Source organism: Pleurodeles waltl, chromosome 3_1 (assembly GCF_031143425.1).
Source record: "Pleurodeles waltl isolate 20211129_DDA chromosome 3_1, aPleWal1.hap1.20221129, whole genome shotgun sequence".
Classification (NCBI taxonomy): Eukaryota; Metazoa; Chordata; class Amphibia; order Caudata; family Salamandridae; genus Pleurodeles; species Pleurodeles waltl.
The window spans coordinates 997,574,933-997,599,718 of record NC_090440.1 but is presented as its reverse complement, the minus strand read 5'-3'; the positions used below and the strand labels follow the sequence as shown (position 1 = coordinate 997,599,718).

Below are 24,786 nucleotides of genomic sequence, written 5' to 3'. Positions count from 1 at the left end.
ACCATTTAAAGACCACCCACGTTATGTTAAGCAACTTAGAAATAAACCTCCTGAGGGGTCATTGCACATTAAAACTTCATGCTCATGATAAGAGGACCTATATAACCTGCCTCGCCAATTAGTGTCTTATCCAGCTACATCCCGCCATGATAAGCCTCTTCTGATAGTTTGGTAAAACACAATGGTAAAGCTCCCCGCCTGCCAATTTCTCTCCTACTTATACGTATTATAACAGTCACATGATTTAAAGCGTTAAAGTGAAATGTGCAAGTAATCCACAATCACAATATATACACTAAAGTGGACCCAAATTAAACTAGCATCAAAATCACAACAAACTATACTAATCTGGCTTATTTGGGCTTCAGTCCCAATATCAACAGATGTGGTACAATAACACACGGGCAGGACCACCATAAATATTAACCTGCCCGATTTCAAACATACAAACAATCATCACAACCACTCTGATGGTTTGTTAAATTCCAATTGGTGTCTTTCATCCAAAATAGAAACACAAACAAATAAAATAAAGGGAAAAAAGATTTTTATATAATAAAAGCAACAAATTCAAACATAATTATAATGAGGATTCAAACCCTAGTCTAGTCATGTGAGTTCACACAGCCCAAGGGGTGTTTATATCACCTCTTTACAGAGTCTATTCTCAAGGTCCAAAGTCACTGAGGGTACCTTAGCCACATATATAGCTGGGCTGCTCTCTAATGAATCCCTTAAAAAAGAAGAAGGAAGATAGAAAGGAAACTTTGGGGAAGTCACTGTACCCAGATTAAACACAGAGACACAAGTCTGGTAGAACAAAAGTAGGGTTTCCGGCAACCAGGCAGTGGGAACACAAGAATTGTTTTGACATCCTGTTGCTCTTCCTTTCAAGTGTGCTCCCAGTCTTATGTGTACAATCCAGCAGACTTGTCAAGCAGGATTTGATATTCACGCAGGATTTGACACTGTTACGTTGAAAGGGATGCTCACAGCCACTATCCTCCATATTCTGGGAGTTTTAGAGGAGTTACTCTGCTCATTCAGATCAGTCTTTTGTTTGCCCTGGGGGAGGCATTGTATACTAATTTCACACCTATTCAAATGCTAATTACAAGCTGGCAAAAGTGGGAAAGCAAATGCAAATTAGCCTCCAGGAACTTCAGGTATGTCAAAGCTAACTTATTAAAAGTTACATTTCCCAAATATTTATTAACAATCCACCTTAACCATTAAAATTGGATTTTTAATAACTAATAAAAAATAGTTGTTTATTTATTTTTCCAGTTATTCTTATTCCAGAGAGACAGTATTAGGATTTTAATCTTTCCTCTGGTTTTCCACAAAGGACAGCTAGCCCTTCCACATGGACAAATAGCTTTTGGGTGCTACTCACTGTAAGGACATATTAATATTCCATTTCTATCTGCCCTTCTTTTAAATACCATGCACCCTTCTTTGTGGGTGACAAGGGCTAAATAGGGGTGACTTACTGACATTTAAAAGGGAGCTTTGACTTGTCAAAAAGGTTTGTTTTGTTATGCCGGATTGCAGTTTTTACACTTCTACAGCCAGGCTCCACAGGTAGGCCTGAAGCCATGTTTGCACTTCCACTGTAGTGGAAGGCAAAATAGGTGCTGCAGTTGCATTTACCTTCCAGGCCCTGAGTAAATTTTTTACTATAAATTTGGACTTACAAGCAGGTTAAATATACCAATTAGGAGTATGCCAATTTGGCCATGTTTAAATTGAGAGCAACGAGATTTTACTACTGGTTAGCAGGAGTAAAGTGGCAGGGTTCGAAAACCAAAACCAGCAGAAATTCAGGGTCCAGCAAAAGGTGATAAATCTGGGAATACCCCCCCTCCCCCCGCCTCCCCCCAGAAAAGGAGGATTTCCTACACTTGCCCACCCATGCACCAAATCGTGCTTGACTGTCTCATGTCTTTTGCTGTCATAGTCTGTGATTGGCAGCTTGTTTTAATTTTGGTAGGGATCCCAGTGAGTATTTAAAACCCTATATAGCAGAGACCTAGATTACACAATTTCTTGCCACCTCCTAGATACTTATCTTTTTTTCTTTTTCATCACCATGGCACTTGGTTCTCTGAAATATAGAACAGTGCCAACAAGTGGTTCATTTTGTGGTGGGACATTCATGTTTCATGATTTCAGTCACACACTCGTACACATTTCCAAACTACTAAAAGGTCAAAATTGTAACGTCTATCCATTTCCTGCCTCCTGCTTACACACACACATCACAGGGTCACCTGCATTGCCCTTGCTTGTACATTGCCATTCTCTTCCAGGGGATCCTCATCAAAGTCATAAACATTGAATATTCCCGCCCTTGTGCGGGGACCCCGGAGCATATATATATAAAATACATACATATTATCATGTGTAAAACAGCAATGCAGGCTATAATCATAAATAGGCTAAAATGCTTTATTTCTATGCAAGTTTTTTTATATTTTTTTTTTTATATTATATTATAAAATCACAATAGATCATAAATATCTACCTAAGCCCCAAAAACTGGACTTAGGGAAGTAAACAGCAGTAAATAGCAGAGAAAAATAGAAAAAACCACATTGAAAAACAATGAAGCATTCTTAGCCAATAGGCTGCATGCAGGTTAACACAGGAGAACCATAAAAACTTTGGCACCGTGCCTTTAAGACCCTGAGCACCTCCAGTATCCCACCATGCCTCAGGGGTGAAGGGAAGGTGACAGTTGGTTCACAGTTAGGTCAGTTCTTTTTTCCGGCTTCTTCTGAGAGGATCCTGGAGCATTGAGCTCTCAGTTTTTCTGAGTTTTCCTCAGAAAAATTCTTTAAAAAAGCGTTTTTCACTTTTCACTCGACAAGTAATATCTTTGTCTGAGCTAGGAAGGTTTTTTCTGACAGAAAAATGCCTTCTCTTTTTGTAAAATGTCCCTCTTGTGGGAAGAAGAAAGCCCAGTCAGACCCACACTCTCTGTGTATTGTCTGCCTGCCACAGAGTCACTGTCCTGACACCTGCAAGTATTGTAAGAACATGTCAAGGAGGACTCTCAAAGACAGAGAGAAGATCAGGCTACATGGGCTTCAGGAGAGGAAAAAGTCAACATCCTCTTCACTTCCCAGACCTACAGCAGAAGGAATGGCCCGTTCGACGTCGACAGGTAGGATTGTACCTGTTTGTTCTCCATCGACGTCATCGGCACCACCGTCTCACCGGCATAGATCGCCGTCGACGGCGACCAGACCGACGTCGAGGGACAAAACGTCGAAGCATGGACACAGGGGTACATCTCCGTCGACGGCAGGCCGCCGTTCGGCGTCGAGTCATCTCCGGCGCTCCCGTTCGCCGTTGAGAACGTCTCACCCCTTGGCGTCGAAGGACACGACACCAAAAACACCTCGACGGCATGAACATCCGCCGTAGACCACTCGCCACTCAACGTCGAGACACACGACGGCGAGTAGGTCCAGGTCCCGTGATAGGCGATCGGCATCAAGACACTCGACGGCAAGACCTCCGACGTCAGGACATTCGACGTCGAGAGCAGACCAGCCAGCGCAACCTTCGACGTCGAGGATACAATCGACGTCGACACAACCTTCAGCGGTGTCACAGGCAGTGGAGTCAGCGGACAAAGCTCCCTCACCGGTGGTCTCTATAAGGAGTGCATCATCCCATTCCAGAGCATCGGGGCATGTTTCTCCCATCACAGCATCCCCGGATTCACAATACTCGAGGATGTATTCTCCTACTGCCTCATTACCGAGAACGCCATCGCCTACAGCTAGAGCAGGACGGGCTCGTTCTGCTTCTCGTCAGCCGACCACAAGACCTGCACACTCTGCTACAGCCTCTCGGAGCAGGTCCCGTTCCCGAAGGAGAACCAGGTCACGAACACCACGCAGAAGATCACCTTCTTGGTCTTCTTCAGGATCGTCTGTGGGGCGCTACTCCCCCACACTCACAGATTCTCCACCTGCTAGGATTTCCCCGGTGGATGATATCACCACTTTTAATGAGGTTCTTCTAAGGGGAGCGCAGAAGCTAAATATTGAGGTACCAGAGCCGGCCACCTCATCCTCAGTTATCTTTGAGACCCTACAACACAGATCAGTCTCGAGAAAACTGCTGCCACTAGTACCGGGTTTGCTGCAACCGACTATGGACACTTTTCTGTCTCCAGCCACTCTCAAGTCTGCCCCGGCTAGGATTCAAAAGAAATACAAAGCTCCGGAACAAGATCCTTTATTCCTGCGGAAGGATCCGCCACCGGACTCTGTGATCTTAGCCGCAGCCAGAAAAACACACTCTGTGGCATCATCTTCCACAGTCCCCCCGGATAAGGAGAGCAGACACCTAGACTCTCTGGGGAGAAAGATGTGCGGTACGGCGGCATCTGCTATGAAGGTCTCCAGCGCCTCAGCACTTCTGGGCAGATATGACCACTCTCTGTGGGACTCACTCCACAGATTTACAGAAAAGTTGCCCAGGGAAGATAGACAGGACTTCCAGGAAATCTTGCAGGAAGGGGGCCTAGTATCTAACCAGGTCATCAGCGCGGCGGCGGACGGGGCGGATTTGGCTGCGCATGGGTATGCGCACGGAATCTGCGCTAGGAGGTCTTCCTGGCTACGGCTCACGGGTCTGAAGCAGGAAGCACAGCAGCGCATTTTGAACCTCCCATTCAGCGGGAGTTCGTTGTTCGGTACCCACGCGGATGAAGAGATGGCCCGAATGAAAACGGAAGTCGACACGATGAGGGCAGTGGGCCTGGAACGTAAAAAAGACTTCAGGCGGAGGTACAGGCCGTATGACAGACGACCATTCCAGCAGAGGGTTCAAACCCCTCACTGGTCTCAAAGGCCACAACAACGACAGGGACGTCCCCTGTTTCAGGCACGTAGACCCACAAGAGACAGAGGGTCAAGTAGACCTCAACAGTCTACAGCAAAGACGCCATCAAAGCAATGAGGCATTGCTTCCCTCAGCACTGTGCACCACTCCGGTGGGGGGAAGTGTTACGCATCATCTTCGCGAGTGGCACTCAATCACAAAAGACAAATGGGTGCTCAATATTGTCGAACATGGCTATTCTCTCCTTTTCAAAAAACCTCCTCCACACTTGCCGCCAGCAAGGTGTTTTCCTTCTCATCTCAGCCTGCTACGCAAGGAAGTTCTCGCACTCCTACAAAAGAAAGCTGTAGAAAAGGTTCCTCCGGCACAAAAAGGAAAAGGGGTGTACTCCCGTTACTTTCTGGTGGCGAAAAAAGGTCAACAGGGCCTCTTCAGACCAATTCTGGACTTACGGCTCCTGAACAAGTACATAAGAAAACAAAAGTTCAGGATGCTAGCCCTTCACCAGATTGTCCCGCAACTGCATCAGGGAGACTGGATGTGCTCCATCGATCTACAGGATGCATATTTTCACATCCCAATAGCAACCAAACATCGGAAATTTTTACGTTTCCAGATAGCGTCACAGCACTACCAATTCAGAGTCCTTCCATTCGGCCTGAAGTCTGCACCCCGAGTCTTTTCAAAATGTGTAGCAGTGGTAGCGGCACACCTTCGAAGACAAAAAATATTCGTCTATCCCTACCTGGACGACTGGCTAGTGAAGGCCTCATCTCCGGATCAGGCGAGAAAACATCGAGATATCGTTCTAAGAACTTTCGAGTCTCTAGGTCTTCAAATCAACCACGACAAGTCAACCTTGATTCCAACACAAAACCTCCGCTACCTGGGAGCGATACTAAACACAGAGCTCCAAAGAGTGTATCCTTCGGAGGAACGACTTTTATCAATCCACAGGAAGTGTCAACATCTATTAACAGCCGATGCACCTACAGCTCGTCAGGTGACATCGCTTCTGGGCTCCATGGCTTCATGCATCTTCATTGTCCCGAATGCCAGGCTACGCATGAGGCCCCTTCAGGAGGCATTAGAGAACAATTGGAGCCAAAAGACTGGTCACTGGGAGGACAGAGTTCGACTACCAACAGTGGCTTTTCAATCACTACAATGGTGGATGCACAGACCTCACCTGTCGATAGGTTCTCCGTTTCACCAGACAATTCCAGTCGACACTCTGGTGACGGATGCGTCTCTTCAGGGTTGGGGTGCTCATCTGGGTTCCTTCCAAGCTCAGGGTCTGTGGTCCGACAAGGAAAAGAACTATCACATAAATCTACTGGAACTCAGAGCAGTCCATCTGGCTCTCAAATCTTTCTCTCCATTGGTTCAGGGGAAATCTATCCTAGTTCAGACAGACAATACAACCACAATGTATTACCTGAACAAACAGGGGGGAACAAGATCACTACCTCTGTCTCGAGAATCCCAAACGATATGGCATTGGCTCCTGGCCAGGGGAATGTCTATCACAGCGGTACACCTGCCAGGTCAGCAAAACGTAGAGGCAGATTTCCTGAGCAGACATCTGGAAGACGCGCACGACTGGGTGCTACACGACGAAGTCGTCGAGGACATCTTCGGTCAATGGGGTCGACCTCAGTTGGATCTCTTTGCAGACGAAACAAACAAAAAATGCCCAGACTTCGCGTCCAGGTTCTGCCGTCCGGGATCTCAAGGGAATGCCCTGTTGATCAACTGGTCAGGGACATTTCTCTACGCCTTTCCACCGATTCCCCTCATACCGGCAGTAATCAACAAATTTTACAAATCCAGAACCAGAATGATTCTGATAGCGCCACAATGGCCCCGCCAATTCTGGTACACGGACCTACTCAACTTATCGGAAAGACCTCACAGGAGGTTGCCGTGCAGACCGGATCTCCTGAGCAGGATGGAAGGCAGAATCCTACATCCCAACCTTCCCTCTCTGAGCTTGACAGCATGGCTCCTGAATTCCTACAGTATGGGCACCTAGGGCTCTCACAGGAGTGCATGAGCATCTTGAAAGAGTCAAAACGACCTTCCACGCGGCGTTCTTACGCTTTTAAGTGGAAGAGATTTTACATCTGGTGCTCTCAACAAGGTATAAATCCCATACGAGCTCAGGAGGACGTCATACTATCCTATTTACTTCATCTGGCGAAGTCTGGTCTGCAGGTATCTTCTATTAAGGTTCATTTATCTGCAATTACAGCGTATCGTAAGTCGCCTTCTCAGGAATCCTTCTTTACGATACCTGTAGTCAAGGATTTTTTAGAAGGCTTGAAAAAGGTTTTTCCTCCCATTCGGAGACCTTCTCCTCCATGGGAACTGAATGTAGTCCTGTCAAAACTTATGGGCCCTCCCTTTGAACCTATCCACAAGGCCTCTTTACAGCACCTTACGTGGAAGACGGCTTTTTTGGTGGCCATTACTTCAGCGAGGAGGGTCAGCGAAATTCAGGCTCTGTCTTGTAGAGAACCGTACACGGTTTTTCACGATAATAGAGTGGTTCTGCGAACTCACCCATCTTTCCTTCCGAAGGTGGTGTCAGAATTCCATATCAATCAGACTATATCTTTACCGACTTTCTTTCCCAATCCGGAGACTCCGGCTGAGAAAGCATTGCATTCTTTAGACTTAAAAAGAGTGCTGAAATTCTATTTGGACAAAACAAAACCGATTAGACATTCTAACCATTTGTTTCTGAATTATGGTCATTTAAGAACAGGAGAGGCAGCGTCTAAACGAACTATATCAAGATGGATTGTGTCTTGTATTGTTAACACTTACCAACTGGCTAATAAGCAATTACTGGCTAGGCCAAAAGCGCATTCCACAAGGGGAAAAGCGGCTACTGCTGCCCTCCTTAACAATGTACCAATTTCCGAGATTTGTAAGGCTGCTACATGGAAGTCTGTGCATACCTTTACTAAGCATTACTGTTTAGACTCGGATGCAAGAGCGGATGCCCAGGTGGGGCAGGCCTCTCTTAGAAATCTATTTGCATGAATATGTATTCTTTCCTGCACTTCTTTCGGACAGTCCGCAGAGTTTAGGGATGGGCTTGCTAATCTATTCAATGTTTATGACTATTGATGAGGATCCCCTGGAAGAGAAGGATTAGTTACTTACCTGTAAATCCTAGTTCTCTTCCAGGGGTATCCTCATCAAAGTCATAAACAACCCACCCTCCTCCCCGGACTTAAGTCTCCTAGAAGTGCAGGACAGATTATCTTTCTGATCAGTTACACAGATTGTCACCGTAAAAAAGTACTGACCTAACTGTGAACCAACTGTCACCTTCCCTTCACCCCTGAGGCATGGTGGGATACTGGAGGTGCTCAGGGTCTTAAAGGCACGGTGCCAAAGTTTTTATGGTTCTCCTGTGTTAACCTGCATGCAGCCTATTGGCTAAGAATGCTTCATTGTTTTTCAATGTGGTTTTTTCTATTTTTCTCTGCTATTTACTGCTGTTTACTTCCCTAAGTCCAGTTTTTGGGGCTTAGGTAGATATTTATGATCTATTGTGATTTTATAATATAATATACAAAATAAAAAATAAAAAAACTTGCATAGAAATAAAGCATTTTAGCCTATTTATGATTATAGCCTGCATTGCTGTTTTACACATGATAATATGTATGTATTTTATATATATATGCTCCGGGGTCCCCGCACAAGGGCGGGAATATTCAATGTTTATGACTTTGATGAGGATACCCCTGGAAGAGAACTAGGATTTACAGGTAAGTAACTAATCCTTGTTACCCTCTCATCTGTAACAGGGCATTCTAAATTCACTTACTATTTTTATCTGTATGCTTTTGTTGCACTAACTAGCACTCACAAACAGATTGGGTGTTCTGCTACTATGTATTTATGTAATTATGTTTCCATGTAGGGTGTGGGCTTGTACAGCCCATGAACTTAGCAACAGAACACCGTCAAGAGGACGACTGTTGCTGAAGGCATATCATTTGTAACATCTGTATAGCAGGATCTAGATAAAAGAGCTGCTGCTTTTGTTACCTCTGGGTGTTAGTTGAAGTGATCACATAAAATGTATCAGACGTCAACATTCACATATCCCAACGTGGACTTATCCTATTAAGAAAACCTGAAAAATTTCAACAGGCTGTTGCACCTGATAAGCTGTTAAGACTGGGGTAAGTTCAGTCACGTGTCATGCTAGCATAACTGCTTTCACTAACTTTGCTGTACCACGTTGTCAGTGACACTGCCCTGTCACAGCATTTTCATTGTTTCCAGGACCCCTCAGCGACGTAAAACTAGCAAAAGCCAGTTGCAGGATAACACATACTACTCTGCAGGGGGGTCCTTACATAGAACAATGAGGATTCCTGAAACTTGAGGGTTTCTTTGAATTAAAGTGTTCCCACACATGCATTACAGAGCCAGGTCTAGTGGGCTGATAGGTGGCTAGAATATCTCATCCAAGTGCTTGTTGCCTGTGTCTCCTGTCCAGGCCAGACCTGCAGACGTTGGTGGAGAAACTGAAAGTCATGGGAGCCAACCACGTCATCCCAGAGGAACAGCTGAGGAAGCCTGAGATGAAGGATCTTTTCAAGGTATGCCCATCTTACCTTTTTCCTATGGTTGAAAGATGGCTGTTTACTTTACATGAAAACATCTGTTCTACACTGTGACCTAGTAATGCCTACTCATATACCAAGTTGACTATTTAAGTTGTGGCATGATCAACCCTGTCATTACTTTTTATTGTGGTATCTGTAACTTTTAATTCCCATTACAAGTAGAGGTCTGCAAAAATGGAATGTAAAATGGTATGAGCAAAAATGCTATGGCAAAATGAGCCTTTCACAACTGACATGGCACAATGTTACCCCTCTGGTATGAAAGCTCACAGGCTGCCAAACAAAGCCATGATTGTTAACATCTTTGTCTTTACATGTTTTAGTAGTGTGTCCTCAAGCCATGCTGTCTAATAACCCTCCTTTTTTGTAGGGTGACCCCCAAACACTCTTCAGTCCCTTAAGGCCTCTTGTCTTCCCGTCTATTCGAGAAATGCCACCAAATGGTCTTCCGTAAGCTAGTACCTAATCTTCAAACTCTCATTAGTGCTATCACCTACTTCTTTAACTTTTTTCCCATTTTTAAATGGTCACCTTTTTTCTCCTTGTTGAGTGCCCCAAACATTTCTGAGTCACCTAGATCTTTTTTAGAACCATCACCTCCTCTTTCTCTTGCAGAGTGTCTCAAGGCCTCGGTTGGCTCTGGATTGTGTTGGAGGAAAAAGCACCACAGAGATGTTACGTCACTTAGAGTAAGTTTTAAAGTGGAGTGTGCCTTTTTTAATTCTAGTTGCAGCAAGATCCTCGGTGAGCTGGATTGACACTTCCAAACTTGCAAGCTAGTTCTTTGTGACAGAGATATAAGAGCTTTCTTAAACGTCTCTTGCTTCCCTTTGAACAGACAAAGGAAGTGTGTACAGTCAACTAGGCTATGTATGCATGTTGTAAGGAATGGAAAATAAGGGCTGATTAACCTAGAGATCATCAGTGTGTTCACATGTAGCCACTCCTGAAAAGCAGGCTGCCTTGGTAAGAAGTGGTTTCTGGGACTCTTTAAGATGGATTGCTTAGGAGGAGCAGTATAGTTGTGTTATGTATTCTTTATATCTGTGCTCAAATTATTAACCAATATCCACAAATGTTGCAGGAGTATCTCAGCAGAATAATCCCAATCTTTGATACTTGTGGTGATATGTTTGTACCAGTAAAACACTGATTATTACTAAATGTGTGCCTAGAATCAGATAAAGAACAAAAAGGGAGTCTACTCAATTAACCCTACTATACCTGGGTAAAGTAAAACAAAAAAATAACAAGTGGTAAAATAGTAGGGAAAAATACAATTCTTAATATCAAAAAATGAAGCTATAAATCAATAATTGAAACTGTAATTTAATTATATATTCTTAATTCATTATATTTTGCTCAAACGTAAAAATAGCCTATAGACTGTATAAAACATATAATATACATAGATCAAAGTACAAACAAACAAATGCTTAAATTCATAAAAGAAGTAGTCCTTCAATCATCTCCTCATTTCAAAGCAGTGTGGTTATCACCAATACTTTCAATATAAATCCACAGCAAAGAGATGGTTGCATTATCTACATATCTCTATATCATCCTTATTTTCATACATGTTTGAAGAAAGATGTGTTAAGAAATCCTTATAGGGCATATTTAGTTTCCTCACAACCTCTCTTTAAATACAAAAGGGTGATGCGTTTCGGCCCACTTTAAATACAAGCCTCATCAGGACTAGCGGAGAGAGAAGTACCCAATAAATACAAACAAATAAATTACCAAAAGAACAACTTTGAACCATTGAAACCTCCACCGTGAGGGATTCCTGTAGGAGGCTGGACTGGCTTGTAGTGAGTACCTAGGGGTACTTGCACCTTGCACCAGGCCCAGTTATCCCTTATTAGTGTATAGGGTGTCTAGCAGCATAGGCTGATAGATAATGGTAGCTTAGCAGAGCAGCTTAGGCTGAACTAGGAGACGAGTGAAGCTCCTACAGTACCACTTAGTGTCATATGCACAATATCATAAGAAAACACAATACACAGTTATACTAAAAATAAAGGTACTTTATTTTTATGACAATATGCCAAAGTATCTCAGAGTGTACCCTCAGTGAGAGGATAGGAAATATACACAAGATATATATACACAATACCAGAAATATGCAGTATCGTCTTAGAAAACAGTGCAAACAATGTATAGTTACAATAGGATGCAATGGAGACACATAGGGATAGGGGCAACACAAAACATATACTCCAAAAGTGGAATGCGAACCACGAATGGACCCCAAACCTATGTGACCTTGTAGAGGGTCGCTGGGACTATTAGAAAATAGTGAGGGTTAGAAAAATAGCCCACCCCAAGACCCTGAAAAGTGAGTGCAAAGTGCACTAAAGTTCCCCAAAGGACAAAGAAGTCGTGATAGGGGAATACTGCAGGAAATACACAAACCAGCAATGCAACAACAATGGATTTCCAGTCGAGGGTACCTGTGGAACAAGGGGACCAAGTCCAAAAGTCACAAGCAAGTCGGAGATGGGCAGATGCCCAGGAAATGCCAGCTGTGGGTGCAAAGAAGCTTCTACTGGACAGAAGAAGCTGAGGTTTCTGCAGGAACGAAAAGGGCTAGAGACTTCCCCTTTGGTGGACGGATCCCTCTTGCCTTGGAGAGTCGTGCAGAAGTGTTTTCCTGCCGAAAGACCGCCAACAAGCCTTGCTAGCTGCAAATCGTGCGGTAAGCGTTTTTGGATGCTGCTGTGGCCCAGGAAGGACCAGGATGTCGCAAATTGCGTCAGGAGAGAGAGGGGACGTCGAGCAAGACAAGGAGCCCTCTCAGCAGCAGGTAGCACCCGGAGAAGTGCCAGAAACAGGCACTACGAGGATGCGTGAAACGGTGCTCACCCGAAGTCGCACAAAGGAGTCCCACGTCGCCGGAGAACAACTTAGGAGGTCGTGCAATGCAGGTTAGAGTGCCGTGGACCCAGGCTGGACTGTGCACAAAGGATTTCCGCCGGAAGTGCACGGAGGCCGGAGTAGCTGCAAAAGTCGCGGTTCCCAGCAATGCAGTCTGGCGTGGGGAGGCAAGGACTTACCTCCACCAAACTTGGACTGAAGAGTCACTGGACTGTGGGAGTCACTTGGACAGAGTTGCTGGATTCGAGGGACCTCGCTCGTCGTGCTGAAAGGAGACCCAAGGGACCAGTAATGCAGCTTTTTGGTGCCTGCGGTTGCAGGGGGAAGATTCCGTCGACCCACGGGAGATTTCTTCGGAGCTTCTAGTGCAGAGAGGAGGCAGACTACCCCCACAGCATGCACCACCAGGAAAACAGTCGAGAAGGCGGCAGGATCAGCGTTACAGAGTTGCAGTAGTCGTCTTAGCTACTTTGTTGCATTTTTGCAGGCTTCCAGCGCGGTCAGCAGTCGATTCCTTGGCAGAAGGTGAAGAGAGAGATGCAGAGGAACTCGGATGAGCTCTTGCATTCGTTATCTAAAGTTTCCCCAGAGACAGAGACCCTAAATAGCCAGAAAAGAGGGTTTGGCTACCTAGGAGAGAGGATAGGCTAGCAACACCTGAAGGAGCCTATCAGAAGGAGTCTCTGACGTCACCTGGTGGCACTGGCCACTCAGAGCATTCCAGTGTGCCAGCAGCACCTCTGTTTCCAAGATGGCAGAGGTCTGGAGCACACTGGAGGAGCTCTGGACACCTCCCAGGGGAGGTGCAGGTCAGGGGAGTGGTCACTCCCCTTTCCTTTGTCCAGTTTCGCGCCAGAGCAGGGCTAAGGGGTCCCTGAACCGGTGTAGACTGGCTTATGCAGAATTTGGCACATCTGTGCCCAAGAAAGCATTTCCAGAGGCTGGGGGAGGCTACTCCTCCCCTGCCTTCACACCATTTTCCAAAGGGAGAGGGTGTAACACCCTCTCTCAGAGGAAGTCCTTTGTTCTGCCATCCTGGGACAAGCCTGGCTTGACTCCAGGGGGGCAGAAACCTGTCTGAGGGGTTGGCAGCAGCTGCAGTGAAACCCCAAGAAAGGCAGTTTGGCAGTACCAGGGTCTGTGCTACAGACCACTGGGATCATGGGATTGTGCCAACTATGCCAGGATGGCATAGAGGGGGCAATTCCATGATCATAGACATGTTACATGGCCATATTCGGAGTTACCATTGTGAAGCTACATATAGGTAGTGACCTATATGTAGTGCACGCGTGTAATGGTGTCCCCGCACTCACAAAGTCCGGGGAATTGGCCCTGAACAATGTGGGGGCACCTTGGCTAGTGCCAGGGTGCCCTCACACTAAGTAACTTTGCACCTAACCTTTACCAGGTAAAGATTAGACATATAGGTGACTTATAAATTACTTAAGTGCAGTGTAAAATGGCTGTGAAATAACGTGGACGTTATTTCACTCAGGCTGTAGTGGCAGGCCTGTGTAAGAATTGTCAGAGCTCCCTATGGGTGGCAAAAGAAATGCTGCAGCCCATAGGGATCTCCTGGAACCCCAATACCCTGGGTACCTCAGTACCATATACTAGGGAATTATAAGGGTGTTCCAGTAAGCCAATGTAAATTGGTAAAATTGGTCACTAGCCTGTTAGTGACAATTTGAAAGAAATGAGAGAGCATAACCACTGAGGTTCTGGTTAGCAGAGCCTCAGTGAGACAGTTAGGCATCACACAGGGAACACATACCTATAGGTCACAAACTTATGAGCACTGGGGTCCTGACTAGCAGGGTCCCAGTGACACATAACAAACATACTGAAAACATAGGGTTTTCACTATGAGCACTGGGCCCTGGCTGGCAGGATCCCAGTGAGACAGTGAAAACACCCTGACATACACTCACAAACAGGCCCAAAGTGGGGGTAACAAGGCTAGAAAGAGGCTACTTTCTCACAATTCCATTAAAACTTAAAACCACAAATGGTGTCTCCACAAACTGACCTCATTAGTAACTTAGTGACCCTCTGAGTGCCTGATCTCTTGTACGGGTGCTACAATTCATGTGAAAGCAATTTGCAGTGCTACCGCATCAGGCACCACCATTCCTAAAAACCTCGATTTATGTACCTGTTTGCATTAACTATGGTCATACAAAAACTTGATCACGATCATCTCCTTCCTAAAGGGCAAACCAAATGTGGAAACAAAGTTAGGACAGCTGCTTTCCTCTAGGTAAACGCCATAGCGTTCATGTTCACGATCCCAAGGCTGTAGGGGACTTACTTGCATATAAGTCAGGCATCGCGTCACAGCTCCTCTTGAATGCATTTGCATAAATTACGTCTTATTTACAGAAACCTCAGGTCCTTCGACTGTGTATTGGGGCCCCTTTGGTGGCCTCCGTGTATCTCGGAGTCTGCTCTCGTTTCTACGAGGGTCCCTATGGGGCAGCCACCTTAGACAAGGATTAAATATCCTTTCTCAATCGAGCGCCCCTACAGCCTTGGGATTTTAAACATGAACGTTTTGGCGTTTAGCTAGAGGAAAGCAACTGTTGTAACTTTGTTTCCGCATCTGGTTTGCCCTTTAAGAAGGAGAAGTTTTTGTATGACAATAGTTAATGAAAACAGTTACATAAATCGAGGTTTATTGGCATGGTGGTGTCAGATTCGGTAGCACTGCAAATTGCTTTCACATGGATTGTAGCGCATGTACAACAGATCAGGCACTCAGACGGCCTCCGCACTTAATGATTATCACTGAGCCATGCATTAGAATCACTAAGTTACTAATGAGGTCAGTTTGTGGAGACACTATTTGTGTTTTAAGTTTCAATAGAATCCCTCACGGTGAAGGTTTCAATGCTTCAAAGTTGTTCTTTTGGTGATTTATTTGTTTGTATTTATTAGGTACTTCTCTCTATGCTACACCTGGTTAGGCCCATATTTAAAGTGGGCTGAAACGCGTCAACCTTTTGTATTTAAAGAGAGGTTGCAAGGAAACTAAATACGCCCTATAAGGATTTCTTAACACATTTTTCTTCAAACGTATGAAAATAAGAATGATATAGAGATGTGTAGACAATGCAACCATCTCTTTGCTGTGGATTTATATTGAAAGTATTGGTGATAACCACACTGCTTTGAAATGAGGAGATGATTGAAGGACTATTTGTTTTATACATTTCATCATTTGTTTGTTTGTTTGTACTTTGATCTATGTGCATTATATGTTTTGTACAGTCATTAGGCTATACTTAGGTGTGAGAAAAATATAATGAATTAAGAATATGTATTAAAATGCAGTTTCAATGATTGATTTATAGTTTCATTTTTTGATATCAAGAATTGTATTTTTCCCTACTATTTTACCACTTATTATTTTTTTGCTAGAGTCAGGTAAAGAACAACAGGCATGCTTTCACCCACTCTGAGATTGTGGTCATACATGCTGACACTAAGGACTGCAACCAATAAGAATAGTAGCCTTCAGCATGAAAAGACAGTACACAATTGTAGAACACACATTGATTTAAATGATAACAACATATGAATTATAAAAAATCTTAATTAAAAGTACTTAAAGTTATGGAGTTGAAGTACTACCAATGACATGCTTTCTGCCCTGATATCTTGGACATATTTTGGGCATATTTCAGATGACTGTAGAGCAAGGGCCTTCAAACCGGGGGGGGGGGGGGCCCGTAGGGTGGCCTCAAGTGATCCTGGGGGGGGGCGCCAGGCTCTGCCCAAAAGAAGTATTACACAGATGACAGTGCTTTGTTTTAAACAGAAACATGTTTTTGCATTTTTAAAAGGGAACAGTACTTAACTGCATTGCTTAAATATGTCTAGACATATTTAAACATTGCCATCTTTATAAAATATTTGTGAACAATTCTGAGGGGGGCAATGATTTAAATTTTTCAACTGTAGGGGCGCAGCATTAAAAAGTTTGGAGACCACTGCTGCAGAGGATTACAAAACATACATATAAAAAACAATCCGACAGAACAATGCTATTTAATAATCATTTTGCTACATGGATCTAGAGTTAGGGGAGTGAAAAGTAAGTACACTAATAAAGTACAATAGGCCTTTTTACCTTAGGCCTTGAGACCTGAAGGAAAGGAGAATCTCCATCTTCAAATTCACAAGAAAAATAGCATCCTTCAATATTTCTTGGTCCTATTTCCTCCCAAGGGAAACTCTGGATTTTTCACTTTAATTTATTAATACATTGAGTGTGGAACATCATTCAGAGCATTGTGAAGTGACAAAAGTAATCTAGGAAGTAGATGCATCTTTATGATATATATCTACTGTCCAGCAAATTGTAGGGCAGTGCCACCTCTCAGGATCTCCTTTTAGTGGCTTGTTGAGGGGAGAGTGATTTCAGCATACAGTCAAGTGACGTTAGCAGCATATCCCAAAATATTTTTTCTTCTTCCCATTGTCCCATGGGTCAGGTCTGTCTTGTCAGTTTATTCAGAATCGTTAACAATGATTTACACTTCTTAACTTTTAGGTTAGTCATCTTACCATGGCAGTCAATTACTTTAAATATTCTTGGCACTGAATGGATTGTCTGCAACAGAGAGTAAAATATTGTCTCCAAACAGTGTTAACTTAAACTGGTTCTCTTCACAGGTGAGATCAATGATTTCCTTCTGATCCCATAGAGCACAAGCAAATTACTTCACTTAACTAATGCAACTATGAAAAGAGGAACTGTCATCCCCGCCTCATGCCAGGATAAACCTATCTGAGCTAATACCTGCTACTTTGCTATAGCAAACTCATTGGGTGTCTACCCAAAGTAGAAATCCTTCTTCCATCCCCACCTTCTAGACCTTTATTTGCCATTTAACAAAAAATCCTTTTCTGCACCTAGAGACTGAACAGCCAGATTGTTTCTGTCTCAGTGAGGCAAATGTACAAGATTTAGGGAGTAATTCTATATAATCTGTTCACTGTAGTCTTCATTAGTATTTTTGCATCCACATTTAGATGCAACATTGATCAATAGGCACTTCAGTCACTAACCTTTCCTTCTTACAGTGATCAAGACTTACAACAATGCCTACAGCAATGAGGCTCCTAGCTTTACATTATCAAAGAGGTCCTCCAATAGGGTTCAAAGGAGAGCCCAAAAAACACTTATAGAGTTGAATGATAAACCAATTGTTTCCCAGAGTCATACCTACCCGCATGTTCTGTATTGCGCTGCCACCTCACCCCAAGTAGTTAGTAGTTCCCCAAAGTCCTTACCCTCTCACACTATTTCCAGTAGTTTCACCTTCTCTATGTAGGCATTTGCTGCTTCCTTTCCTACCACTGTTTTACTTGGTATATAGTTGCTTGTTATGCTTATGAAACTGTTGTACAGTACAAGTTCTTTCTCTTTGAGCTTAGCCACCGCTAATTGGTAACAAATCTACTTCTCTCCACTGTTATTGTAACCCACGTTTTATAACCAAAGGACAGTCTGCCTTTTTACTATTTTCATAATACCACAGCAGTCTCAAGTTGCCTCCATCATAGCCAGCCAGCAGCACTTTAAATTCACTCCTGAAATAGTAAGCATTCAAACATAAAATGCCTACTACTGATTTTTCCAACTCTATTTCTAGTGATTTACTACTTGACCTGACAGTCCTATCTTTTGATGCCTTTCACCACTTCCTTTCTACTCCCCTTATTATTTTAAGAAAAATTACACTCACTGGCTTCCTGGATCGCCTCCAATAGCACCATGACTACGAGGAGGGAATCGTTAGGGAGCCGCCCCTTTTCATTCATGTAATTGGGCCATGCTGTCATGTTTTTTTTTTTTTTTTTTTTTTTTTAAATCTCTTTATTATTTCGACAGTAACACACAAGATAAAACACTCCTGCATCTACTGTTTAGGTACCCTAGAGCTGGTACATTCCATACATCGTAAAAACAGAGATACAATTTAAAACAACAGTCAATTATGCCACTTGTCGAGAATTACATTGCCACTCTACAGAATGGAGGAGGTGCCAGGCAGAGAGCTTCAGGGAGAGGAGGAGCTCAGGGTGCCTAAACGCGTTAAAAGGGCGCAGTGTTTTTGTGGAGCGGCGTCGAGCAACAGCAGTATGGCCTAAAGAGCTGGATGGGCCGAGACTTCATGGAAAGGGATGATGAGTGTGTCCAGGACTCCCACGCACTACCCCTCCACCAGTGCCACATCAAGCAAGAGGGCCACAACAACCCCATCTCCCAACCACAAAAAGCATACCATCCTGAAAGAGCACAATTTTATCGTATGCATCAATGTCTGCGATAATTCTAAGGCGGACGTGTGTCGTCCTTGGCCTCCATGCCAACGATGAAGGCGTCCCAAATGTCCGACCCACCCTGAACCAAGCCTCTGCTGTAAATTGTGCAGTGTCTGAGCCTCCGCATGGGACTGCTGTAACAAGACTCGCAATCAACTGACGTGATTGGGGGGGTGTGGTGCCTTCCAGTGGGTGGCTATTTGACGTTTGAATACAATGAATGCTAAATCAATGAACCTATGCAGTTGCTTGTCCTTACTGGCTCGATGTCGCAGACCTAGCAGACAGGACGCAGGTGTCGCCTGTAGGGCGTGAGCAGTGATATCAGATACCACATCAATAATGCGCTGCCAAGCCACAGATAATGGAGGGCAACTCCACACCATATGCTAGAAGTCTGCCAGAGGGTCCGCACAGCGGGGCACACCGGGTCCGATGCCGGAAACATACGTTTTATACGGGTGGGAGACAGTTAAGAGTGGCGCAGATAATTACATTGGGTGTATCGGAGTCTAGCATTCCGAGAGACATTCCTAACAGAGGAAAGCGCAGACAACCACGCCGCTGAGGACAGAGGCGTGGGTAACGTCCTGTCCCAGTGGGATTTAACATGGTCCAAGTCCCAGAGCGCACCCGGCAACTATACGGAATACAACCCTGTTATCGATCTTCTTGTGCCACCCATCGAAAGGACCAGTGTAAGGATCTGTGACGTCGAAGGCTCAACATCGCCCATGCCCCATGTTGAATGAAGTAGGTGTCACATTGCGCAATATGCTAAAAAAGTTACCAGCCTGTATCCCTGCGCTCACCAACAGTTCGTCAAAAGTCAGTAATGTATTATCTGAATAAAAGTCCCCAACAGTAACAAGGCCCGCTTCCCTCCATGGAGACATATCATGATGTATTAGCAATGTTCGCGCTGCAGGTAGAAGTGTCAGAGGATATAAAGGAGAATATGGTGTGCGGGGGCACCTTCCATTAACATACCGTAGCCAGCATGACTTCGCAGCAGCTAGTATAACATTGCCGCGTAGAAAAGGGAGAGATTTATCTGACAACCAAGTCAACAATGGCAGCGGTGCTAACGCGTCAGCCAGGATTGCTTTTTCTGCCTTACGATGTTCGCCCAACCAATCGGCTGGCCATTGTAATTGGGCAGCTGCATAATACATTTCAAAATTGTGAACACCCAAGCGGTCAATGGATATTGCGTCGTGGACGAGGCTGCATGGCGTCTGTCTTTATCCCACACAAAGTCTATCACCATGCCCTGTAGTGTCTTAAAGAATGTGCGCTGTAAGACAATTGGAAGCGCTGCAAAGTAATAAAGTAGGCGAGGCAGGATAAGCATCTTAGTAATCGAAACTCTACCCATGGGAGACGGGGGAGTGCCCCCCAGAAGGGCAGAGAGCCCCATATGGAGCAAAGAACTCTGCTCAAATTGCCCTCTCTGAGGTCCTCCAAAGAGTGATATATCTGTATGCTCAAGTATTTAAAGGTGGTAGTGCCGACTGGAGCTCCGGGGGGGACAGGAGACAGTGGGAAAATGCAAGATTTAGACCTTTTTACACACAGGCCGGAGATGTCGGCATAAGAGTCCAAGGACTCCAAGTCTCGACTCACGGATGTCGTGTGGTCGCGCAAATAGATCAGAGCATCATCTGCATACAAGGATATTATGTAATGAGTGTGCAATTCTGGTATACGCCATTGCTCTGCATGTGTTCTGAGGTGGGCGGCCAAGGGCTCCATAGCTGTGGCAAACAACAGGGGAGAAAGCGGGCATCCCTGTCTAGTGCCCCTGGAGATAGGGAATGGGTTATAGACAATATGCCCTGTCTTGACGCGGGCCGACGGTCTAGAGTATAATGTTCTAATCCATGTTATGAATCCATCCCCGAAGCCCATTGCAGAAAGCGTTTGAAAAAAAGAAGTCCCAGCTCAACATGTCAAACGCCTTTTCTATGTCTAATGACAAGGCGACTCCATTATGGTTTGGTACGGGTGCGGTGTTATGCAGTATGCAGATCAACCTCCTAATGTTCAGAAAAGTGTTCCTGCCAGGTATGAAGCCTGATTGACCCTCGTGTATCAAATGTGGAATATACGGGAGGAGCCTATTGGCTAATATTTTCCCAAGCACTTTACAATCTGTGTTTAACAGTGAGAGAGGGCGGTATGAGCGTATATCTAGGGAGTCGCAGCCAGGCTTCGGGAGTGCCACTATAAAGGCCTTGCGCATGGAGGTCGACAACTGCCCACAGGTCTGCGCTTCATTAAACACCTGGAGCATGGGTTGTAGGAGATGGGGTGCCAGAGATGCAAAGTACTCGACTGGAAGATCATCTGAGCCAGGGGCCTTGTTCTGGGACAAGGCGTATCTCTTCCAGGTCAATAGGGCCTTCCAGTGTATCCGCCTGTTCCGGGAGCAGGCATCTCAGCTGTAGAGAGCTCAAGAAGCCATCCATTTGTCCCGGCAAGTGGGTGGGTGGGGGCGCGTATAATTCACAGTAATAGGCAAAAAAAGGTTTGTTAATTGACTCTTGGGTGTTTACTATCTCTCCATTATCCATTCGGATCACCCCAATGGGCGAGAATTGAGGATTAGCGTGTATTAACCAAGCCAGTAAACGTCCAGCTCTGTCCCCCTCTGTCGTGTAATATAATGCCGTTAATCGTGTTTACTCAGCCGATCGTCAGCTTCCCTGTGGCTTGCACGCAAAGGTGCAAGCATGTCTGCTGATTCCTCACCTCTAGCCACCACAACTTCCAGCCCGTGCAATTTAGACTCCAGTTCCGACAACTCTTTGACTAGTACGCAACGGACCCCGATGGAGGCAGTCATGCAATGGCCCCTTATCACTACTTTGTGAGCATCCCACTCTGTTGCCCTATGCAGTGTTGAGTTCTGATTTTGTACAAAGTAAGTGGTTAGGCATTGATCGAGTTCTGCGCTACCAGCTGGGGACAGTGATCTGACTTGGTACGGGGCAGATAATCAGAGGCGTGAATCTTATGAATCATGGAGGGCGGGGTGAAAATCATGTCTATCCTGGTGTGTAGGTCATGCACTGGGGAGTAGAATGAGTATTCACGGTCCGCCGGGTGCCGCAAGCACCAGGCATCACACAAACCATTCTTCACTCTCCGTGCTTCAAACTCATGCAAGATCTGCCTGCTCAAGGCAGAAGGCAGTGGAGGAAAGGAACGATCCAAATGGACATCCAAAACACAATTAAAATCTCCACCCCAGATACTCTCCACGGAAGGTACATCAAATAATCCAGCCGACATTGCATGACGAAAACCTTTTTAGGCGGAATTGGGTGTGTAAAGCGCCACAAGAGCCAAGGGAGCGCTGTCTAGGGAGCCCTCTATCACCACATGGCGAACATCTGGGTCTCTCCGTGTATGGGAAATCATGTATGGCACTCCCGGTGCAATCCAAACTGCTACGCCCGAGCAAAGGATGAGGAGGTAGTACCCACCAATTGACCCCTCCATCTAGTGCGCATGTTCTCTAACGTGGTAGAGGATAAGTGCGTTTCCTGCAGCATTGCAATGTGGACCAGGTGACGCCTCAAGAAAGCATAAATGCGTTGTCGCCTGCGCGGAGTGGACATGCCCCTAACGTTCCAGGTAATCATGTTATAGTGGAGGATATGTACCTGAGATTGTACAACCATTAGTCTACGGTGATATAAGGCAGTGAGTGAGCCCCAGAGTTCCTCCCCCCAACACTTCAGGCAATCGCAGCAAACCCATGCCCCCGGTCAAATGTCTCGGCACCTAGACACCAGCATTCTTCCTCCTCCGTGGCTACAAATCATGGCAAAAACAAGAATAACCGATGGGGATATAAGAAGAGAGGAAGTCCCCAATGAAATAGGTATAGAAACAACAACACAAAGCATAAAAAAACAACACGAAAAACTAGAACAAGGCCTGCAAGCAGGCACGAAAGATAACTGGTCCATATGGAGTGGGGCGCAGTGGCAGGTATTAGACTGCGAAAGTCTCACTCCCGGCCACCCAGACAGCAGCGCAGGCCACTCCACTCCAAAGCCCAGTCGGAGCATACCGGTGATGTAACCCGAACTCGGGCACTTCCATTCCATGATTCATCAAGACGCTTACTGAGCAGGCAAGAGTAGGAAAGGTGCCGGGGGACGCTCCTAATAAACAAGTGGTAGTATAAAGTATATAAGTCAAATGTCGTCTGCGGAGCGAGGAGTGAGCCTCGGGCCTTGATGGGAGTCCCCGGCATCAGAGGAGTCTGCATGATCGGCCTCGACATCGGCTAGTTCACTCAAGGTCGAACAAGAGTTGGATACAAACTGCGTGGCATCGTGCAGTAGTCGGGAGCGCTCTGCCATCGACTGCGCCTTGGTAGGTTTAATTCCAGAGCGAGCCAGATGACCGTGTCTTTCTTTAGGGAGGGGCCATGACTCCTCTGCTTCCCTCTGTTGCGCGGGCTGGGCAATCACCTGAGCGTGCAGCCAGGTCCAAACATCATCCGAGGAGGAGAAAACGTGCACTGCCGAACCATCCTGTACTCGCAGTTTCACAGGGAAGAGAAGGGCATATTTGATATTATGCTTGCGGAGACGTTTTTCGCTGTGTAGAAGGAACCACGTGTTTTTTGGACCTCGGCAGTGAAGTCAGGGTAGGCAGATATTGATGCGTTGTCAAACTTTTGCGGGCCCTCCTTACGGAACAGCTGCAGCACCAAGTCTCTATCATGGTAGTTGAGGAAGCAGGCAATGAATGGTCGAGGATGAGCACCCGGCGGCAGAGGCTTGCCCGGCACTCTGTGAGCACGTTCTACTAAAAAGAATTTTGGGACCTTGTTCCGTAGAATGGTATCTGTCAGCCAACCTTCTAAAAACAATTCCGCACTGGGGCCCTCGGCTCTCTCCAGAAACCCTACCAGGCGTATATTATTTCGCCTTGATCTCCCTTCCACATCTTCAGCCCTGCGTCTGAGTACGTCCACCTCTGTGGTTAGTTGAGTCATCTTCTCCTGAAGGGCCTCCAGGCTAGGGGACAGCGTCGCCATGCCGCTCTCCGTTTCCGCCACTCTCTTCGCTAGCGCCCAGTGGTCGGACCGCAAGAGGTTGACATCCAGTGTTACGGTATCAATCTTCTTCTCAAGAGTGGTTTTGGTATCCAGTATGGCCTGTAACACCCCTTCAAATTGTGATGTGTGATTTCCATCTGGCGCAACGCCTGGGAGGTCGAGTCCGGGGTCACAGCCGGCGTCCAATTCGTCTCCATGGTCGACGTAGGGCACTTGGTGGGTCTCGGTTTACCCATCCGGCCTGGCCACAAGTGGACTCCCGAAAGTAGCACCCAGTCGGGTACTCACCCCACTGGTCAGCACTCAAGGGGGAGGAGGTAGACGCTATATCAAGTAGCCAAGAGACCTCCAGTAGTTGAACCCCTATGCACGGTGCCAGATCGCTGATTTGTACAATATATTGTCCCCGTGAAGTAGCCCAATGTGAATTTGGGGGGGAAGCCCGCCTTAACGCGGTATGTAGGCAACTCAGGGTAGTGCTGGAAGGAGAAATCAAGTCACAGAGGAAGTGCCACATTAATATTGCCAAGTAGCTCGTATATCGACTGCCACGATCTGGGGGGCGCAGTCCCAGTGACCCCTCGAGTCTGGCAGCTGTTAGTGAGTCCAAGAAGGCAGTCTGTGACGAATATCGCAATGTGGCTGCCAAATCAAAGCCCCAAGGTGGCCGGTGTAGGACAAAAGTCGTCAATCCGGTCCCATATCTGCTGAAATGGGATGCGGCAACAGCAGGAGAGCGGATGGCGTCCACACGGACGCGGGCGGAAGCCCGTGTGAAGCTGTAGGCTGGCAGGAGCCCCACGGGCCCTGCGCGGTCCGAGCCTTGGCTCGAGGAGTGCCGCTGAGTCACTGCCTCACTTTATCGGAGCTCACGTGCTCCCAGCTGTTAGTTCTCCTCTCGCCCCCGATTTCTCGCGCCTCAGGGGTCATGGCACTCATGTTCCAATACCTTTAGGTGGAGGGGCT

At 45.9% G+C, this 24,786-nt stretch overlaps 1 protein-coding gene across 1 annotated transcript in view; it reads left to right on the top strand.

Annotated features, from left to right (window-relative positions):
* MECR (mitochondrial trans-2-enoyl-CoA reductase) overlaps positions 1 to 24,786 on the top strand; it is a 90,896-nt gene that overhangs the window by 59,422 nt on the left and 6,688 nt on the right. The window contains exons 6-7 of the mRNA XM_069224185.1: positions 9,392 to 9,494; positions 10,137 to 10,210. Coding sequence (XP_069080286.1) covers positions 9,392 to 9,494; positions 10,137 to 10,210 — 177 coding nt within the window. The remainder of the gene's footprint in view (positions 1 to 9,391; positions 9,495 to 10,136; positions 10,211 to 24,786) is intronic.